Source organism: Athene noctua, chromosome 1 (assembly GCF_965140245.1).
Source record: "Athene noctua chromosome 1, bAthNoc1.hap1.1, whole genome shotgun sequence".
Lineage (NCBI taxonomy): Eukaryota > Metazoa > Chordata > Aves > Strigiformes > Strigidae > Athene > Athene noctua.
The window spans coordinates 198,590,736-198,597,998 of NC_134037.1; the positions used below are offsets into that span (position 1 = coordinate 198,590,736).

Consider the following 7,263-nt stretch of genomic DNA (forward strand, 5'->3'; position numbering starts at 1 on the left):
GGGATATGCTGTAGTTGGGAATTGTCAGTGTGAGGTTAATGGTTGGACTGGATGATCTTCAAGGTCCTTTCCAACCTAGATGATTCTGTGATTTTTGCTGCGGGGAACATTTCCAGAAGGCCTAGGGACTGGGCATCCTTAGTAAATAAGAACAGAATAGAAGATCTGTATAGGTTAAATGTTCCCAAGCACTTAGGCACCAACCCAAGTTACAAAATAATTTCCACTAGTGAGACCAGCTGTGGACCATGAAAGGTGGCTCAAGCATGATGCTGGATCCTTTTCTGACTCACCTGTGTAGTTCTGGCTACCCCTGTGGTAGCCCTGATGACTTGGTGTGTGGCAGAGTGCATGCTCCAGGGTGGAGGCCTGGCTCACCTCCAAGGTAACACTGCCCTCAGAAGATCGATGTTAGAGCTCTACGGTTGGGTCTCTACTATCCTCTGGGCTGCTGCAATGCCCTTATGTTCCTTGTAAATGATCTGTGAGTAAGTTTTGCACAAATATGAGATGCTGCAGGAACGTTTCTGGAGGATTGGAAATGCAGCTTTCTTAATTTGAGTAGCTAATTTTATATATGTATATTTCTGTATAATAGTCTATATTAAAATTATATTAAATTATAACTACATATTAATTATGTGTTATAATGATAATAACCCCTGTAACTATAATTAATGTGTGATAATTACATATAGATGCAGATTCTTTTAATGTAACTTCTTTTTGTTGTGAACTGACAGCTAATATCCTGGAAAAAACGTGCTACTCGGTTATTGGTATTTGCATAAAATCGTTAATCCCTCCCCCTGTTTGTTTTGCGGCAGTGCTCAGCTGAAGGTTGCACTGCTGTGTACCAGGGCACATGAGAGCCGCTTCTGCTCAGCAAGGAGTGGCAGGAGGCTGCCCCAGATAGATGAATAGTTCCTTTTTCCTTTCTGTCCAGCAGTACAATGTAACAAACTTGAACTAAATTTTCATTTACGTCAAGGTTTCCCGCTGCTAGTTGCTTCAGTAATTCAAGGATAATTCAGTAATTCAAGTGGCCTGGATGTGAACTTTTTACTTGCCAGCTTTCAAAAAAGCTGGGTGAGTGTCCGGTTGTGTTCTCACTGAGATCCTGACATTTACTTTGCTGTACAAATTAAAAATAGAAGCTGCTGTTGATTTCAGCATATCGGATGATTGCAGCAGAGCAGAGAGCCTGTGGGCTGCTGTCCTTCCTCCTGAGGACACTTGCCAGTGGTAACTTGAAGAACTTTTAAGTGCTCACATGTCTCAGGAGCACAAAAAAGAAAAAAATAAATGGGGTTGTGGATGTATGAGAGGAGGAGGAAGGGTTGGAAAGGGAAGAAGGCTTGTTTTTTGAAATGTGAGTCTTTATTCTTAAAGCAGCATTTAAAAAAAGGCTCAGCCAGTTAATGTTACTTCACCTGCATTCCAGTTCACAAATGAGCACAACACTAACACCAAATATGCAGAAAGAGGTTTTTGTGTTGGCTTTGGGGTCATGGTGTGACTGGTTTTAGTACACTTTTTCATGGGATTACTTGTGCTTTAGCTCTCAGAGTTTTGCCTCCAAGCAAGTGAAAGGCAAATGGTTAAAGGAGTGTATATAGTGGCAGTGCCTCTTCTGTCTGTAGAGTTGTACCTATCATTCTTCAATGAGAGCAAATCAAATAAGGATCACAGACAAAAAGCCTGATTCCTAAAACTTGAATGCAGTGCTCCTTGGTATCATAAAAACTCCTGTAGATGTTTTGCAGTTTGGACAGGACAAATGTAGAGCAAATAGTTCCTGAAGTGGGAAGACTGGTCAAGAAAACCTTTGACACAGAAGAGTGGAATATTAAACTGCTCTTGTGATTTCATTAGAGAAATTAAAGTGATTGTAAACTTACTGTGTGATTTGGACATCTTAAACTTGTGGCACTGAGAAGTTTTATTAAAATAATTTCAGACAAACAGACTTTGGTTTTTCTGATTCCTTCACCTTCCTATGAACCATTGGTCTATGTTGTGTGTGTCTCGGAACCTTGGCAGAAACCAGTTAAATTGTAGAAACCTGAATTGCAGCTTTCCAGAATCAGTGAAGTAAAGAAACACATACAAGGGTGCTTGTGTTACCAGTTACTTCTTTTACTAAATAATTACATAGGTCTTGTCAGCAAAGAACTAGTGAACCATCAAGGATTGCTTCTCAGGGCTGGAGCTATCAAGTCCATCTTAAATGTTTCTGTCAACATCTAAATGAAAAATACAATTTCCTTAAACACCTGTGTAATTCTTGTGCCTTGCTGGGCCATCTGAACTCTTAGGAACTTTCCTTAAGTATACCCACTATGCTTGCTTATAGAACTGAGATTCTGGTTATATCAGCCTGTACCTTGGTAATGAAAATGCTTACCCTGTCAAACAGGCTGTGAAGTAACCAGTCATAAGTGTGCTCCACTGATCTTCATTTTGGATTTAACCGTTTAGTGCAATGACCAGCAGTGTGGGAGATATAGATCTAATTTTAACCCCCATCTTGCTGGTAAATTAAGTAGGAAATGTTGCCTGAGAGGTCTGTTATTCACTTCCTTTTGGAATTATTCTATGAAAAGTGGGTTCCTTGGCCAGAGGAAAAAAGAGAAAAACTCTTAAGGGCTAGGTCACACCCTAGGAGAAGTGGTACAGCACCCCTGCACAGCTGGCACTCAGAAATTTGTATTTCCAGTTCCTGACTGGACCCAGTCTAAAGGCTACAAGTTGTTTGGGTTTGTTTTTTTTTTTGTTACCTGTCTGAGTATTGTGTGGACTGGGAGGTGTGCAGCCCCCACACATGGGAAGGAGGTGGTGGTTGTATTGTTTAAATATTAGTAAGACTTTTGTAGTTTAGCCAGCAGTTAAATACTACCTAGATTATCCTTCCTTGGGAAGGAAGAATGAATTGCCAAAAAACATCAGAGAGAAAGCACATACTTTGGTAGGCATGAATGAAGTGTTTGTGTAGGGGGATCTGCCTTGGCTGAAAGAGGAGATCTGTATGACCACAATGTAGTCATCTTTGTTTCATGTTTAATTTACATCAGCTTGGGATTCACAGGCTCAACATGCCTTTATATACTCAGCTGCACAGGACATTGTCTTTGTTGTGGAAAGATCATGTCCACAGATTCCTGAATTTTGGTTTCTTCTCTCCAAGATTACTACAGCCCTGCAATGTTGGGTCTGAAAACTGATCAGGAAGTCCTTGGAGAACTTGTGAAAATGAAAGTTCCAGCTGTGGCAGAGCTGATGGAAAGACATGGAGTAATGTGGACCCTAGTAGTGTCACGCTGGTTTATATGCTTGTTCATTGACATTCTTCCAGTAGAGGTAATTGGTAACATAAAATTCTCTTAATATACACTTGCAATTGTTGTTTCATTGGTACTGCTTTAGTAAATAATTACCTACTGGAAATCAAGAAGCTATAATCTGAATTCTCTCATTTTCTGCAGACTGTGCTCCGAATATGGGATTGTTTATTCTATGAAGGGTCAAAGATCATCTTCCGTGTGGCCTTAACATTAATTAAGCAACACCAAGCTTTTATTTTGGAAGCCACAAATTTCCCTGACATTTGTGACAAATTTAAGCAGATCACCAAAGGAACATTTGTAACAGAGTGTCACAGCTTCATGCAGGTAAAATCTCTGCAGCTTTTAGGTGTTACAAAGTAAAAGCAAGACTGACTTAAACATGTTTTGCTCAGTCAAAACAGATGGATACAGTTAGGAGAAATGTACTGTGGGAACTGCCAAAGGGATGAAGAATGTTTTTACATAAGAAACTCCAACCTTTCTAAGAATTTTTTAAAAAAGGATTATCTAAATCTATATATAGCAATCCATTCACAGTATCTGTTGTACAGGGAAAAAAAGGCTTTTTGCCCTTTTAACCAGAAGGCAGGAAATCTGACTACAAAAATAACTTTAGTGCATTCTTTCAGTGAACTACGGATTATGAACCATAATGGAGTGTTGTAGACACAAAGTGAGGTTTAAACTTGCATTGATAAATCTTTATAGTGCCAGAATATTTTGTTCTGTTTAGAACAAAAAGGTAGCACCAGCTTCTTACTTCCAAACTAAGAATTTTTCTTGTAAATTATGAATAGATTGGATGCCAAATCTGTATAGAACATTAGATTTAGAGCTTAACTCAGAAGATGGAAATGTAAAACATGTTAGCTCCAAAAATCTATCAGGAGCACATCTGTCATAAAACACTTGGCCACCTCCACTACCACCATTTGCCTAGCGTGCACAAAACTCCATCCCAGCAGGTGACTCTTACCCCAAAAAGAGTTTCATTCTCATGTCAGAGCTCTGTGCATAGGTCTGTCATAGTAGGATGTCATTCATATTACGATTCATTTTTGCTCATACAGAAGAAAAATAAGCTTAACTTACTAGTGTTTGAGTCTTTAAAGTAACATAAATTGCAGGTGGAGCTTTAATTTAGAAGGGAGATGTTTGAGGGGTTTTTCCTATTCCATAAAGGGTTTTGAATAAGGGTTTTGTTAAATGTTAATTGGCATGAGATACAAACACTTGTCCTTGAAGGACTTCCCCCCGCCTCCTTTAATTATATTTTACAGCAGCTGTTTTTAGAAAATCAACTACCTTTCTCTTGCAGTTTATTTTAAATGTATTGGCTACTGTAGTGAGGGGGCTTTGAAGGCAATTAAATAAAAGTTTAGGTTAGGTTCTTATATAACTTTGAAAGACTTTGGAGTTTGGATTTGTTTGGGTTTTTTTTTTTTTTCATCAGTACAGATACTAGCATCAGTAGAGGGGATGTCTGTTGAGTATTTTATGTTGCCCTCTGCCTGAACAAAACCTTAGGTTTTAGCTTAATGCAGTGCAGGCTTCTTTACCAGAATGCTGCTCAGAACTGGCTCATTTATAATCTTGTCTCCAGAGCTGTCAGTTACAACTAGAGAGCTGAGGGGCCCACAAATCTTACCTGTAGGTTGAAGTGCATAAACTTGCAGCTTGCTCCATAGTTTTAGATGAAGTAGTGGAAATAAATATATTGTTCTTAAGCAGCAACTCAAAAAAAACCCAACCACAAACAAACCAACCAACCAGATATGTGATGGCTTTTGAAGTAGCTCAACTTCTTACATCTATATACATGACTACCCTGGAAAGCCTTGGAAAGAAGACCTAAGGTAGCATAGCAAGGGATTGAGACTGATATTTTTTGCAGTAGGAACATACCCTTTTCTGCATGTGTGTGTTCCAGAGCCTGAACACCCTGTGCTGGCACCACATCAGAAATGCACTTGTGCTTTGCAGCAGTACCTAGGATGGCTTAAAATGTTCTAAATATGTCAGCCACCCCCAACACAAATGCCTTCTAAAATAATTTTAACTGGACACATATTCAAACTAGCTTTTGTATTGTTGCTTTTGTGTAACTTACAGCACTTGTTACAAGCTACAGGTTTACCATGTCTTTACAGCAGAGTAGATGAAGATGCTACCCTGTCACAAGGAAGCCAAACAGCAGTAAGCACTGGTCACAGTGTGGATATCAACACAGGGATTTCACACTTCAGATAATCATGTGAGAATTCCAGCATGTTTTCCAAAGCCAATACTTTAACTAAGAATTTTCTCCTTTTGCCCACAGAAAATATTCACAGACCCTGGAAGCTTGTCTATGGCAACAATCAACAAACTCAGAGAGACTTGCAGAGAGAAGGTGCTTTCTCAGGGATAGCTCAGCAGACTTAACCAGGTGGTCAGATACTACAGCAATGACACATTCCTCTATTTGCACTGACTAAAGCACACTTGAAGCTTTCCATGAGTTAACTGACACTTGACCAATTTTTCCTGCCTTTCAAGTAAGTGTTGTTAACATTTGTACTGTATGTTAGACTTGATAACTGGAACGGGTGGTTCTGTTCTTGTTGGTTTGGGTTTTTTTAAAGGATTAAAGTGTTTTCAGAGTAGAATGTGATCAGTGTCAGGACCCTCCTTTTAAAAAAAGTCACAATCCTTGTCTTTTCAGGGCATTTTGTTATGTTAAACCCCCGGGTGTATAAAATGATATATCCTTCTTACTGTATTAACTGTGACACCACTATCATTTGTACAAAATAAATTAATTTAATTTGTCAGAACCTGTTTCTTGGTGTGAAGAGAATATCTCTATGATCTCCTTCCTGACTGTCAATAGTTGGCTAGAATACAAGCATCTTCCTTTTTTCTTGCTGTTATCACTTAAGGAACTCAAATATGGTAAAGTGCAGGACAAGACAGCCATGAAGAAGGTGATCTTTATCTTCAATAGCAGTTACTCTATGCAGTGTACAATGACTCTTCAGGTAAAAGCAGCCAGGAATATGTGCAAGTCCAGGCTCCAGAAAGCAGTAGCAAAAGTTCCTCTATAACCACTCTTAATATTTATATGCTTATTCATATTTTTCTAGTTCTACCAGAGTAGGTAACATGTAATTTGACTCAATCATTTCTCACTTTGTTGTAAGGAATACTGAAAGTAGATACTGTACTGTTACTTTGTGCTGGTATACTGAGGTGGCACTACAGGTGCTATATCCTCATATACCTGTATCTCTAAAAATGTGGGGAAAAACACTTGTAAAGAAAGACAGCCACAACCAACAGACATCCTTCATGACAGGGTGAGGCATCAGGCACTTCCAAGGCTGTACCTTAATGCAGGTCTATCCATCTTATACCCCTAGGCAGAAAAAACCCACAGCAGCAGCCTTCGAGCCTGCTGGGGCCAGGGGCCTGAGACTTGCTTTCTTGTCCTTACAGAGCCCTCTCGTGGCCAAATCTTCCCCACATCTTCCTGCTGCGGAAGGGAGGGCAGACAACTGAAGAGAGACCAGCCATTTGTGCTTTTCATTCTTCCCGTTTAAAGCCTTGCCTTTTAACACCACGCTCCTTTTCAGACTCTACTCCAAGCTATCTTCATTCCTTGTCAAGCAAGGCTTTTTTTTTTATCTCCCCCCTGCAGACTGAGTTTCTTTTATTCCTCAGCAGGGAAAAAACCACAACTTTTCAGAGGAAGTAGATGAGCAAGTGCTCTTCTAGACAAGTAGACAGTTACTCAGCAGTATGATTCCAAGCTATCCTGTCTTTACAGTACCAGATAGACACCTTTTTCCTTGAGTACCAAATTATAAAGACAGTAGCAGTGCCATACTTCAGTACATCAGCAGGTATTAGGACATACTAGTTTATTCACCACTGC

At 39.5% G+C, this 7,263-nt stretch overlaps 1 protein-coding gene across 1 annotated transcript in view; it reads left to right on the forward strand.

The window, feature by feature from the left end:
* The window catches only part of GRTP1 (growth hormone regulated TBC protein 1), a 38,670-nt gene extending 32,400 nt beyond the window's left edge, over window positions 1–6,270 (forward strand). Inside the window, exons 6-8 of the mRNA XM_074909969.1 lie at window positions 3,188–3,360; window positions 3,486–3,671; window positions 5,668–6,270. Of these exons, the coding sequence (XP_074766070.1) occupies window positions 3,188–3,360; window positions 3,486–3,671; window positions 5,668–5,757 (449 nt within the window). The 3' untranslated portion in view covers window positions 5,758–6,270. The remainder of the gene's footprint in view (window positions 1–3,187; window positions 3,361–3,485; window positions 3,672–5,667) is intronic.
* Window positions 6,271–7,263: the final 993 nt, after the last annotated feature.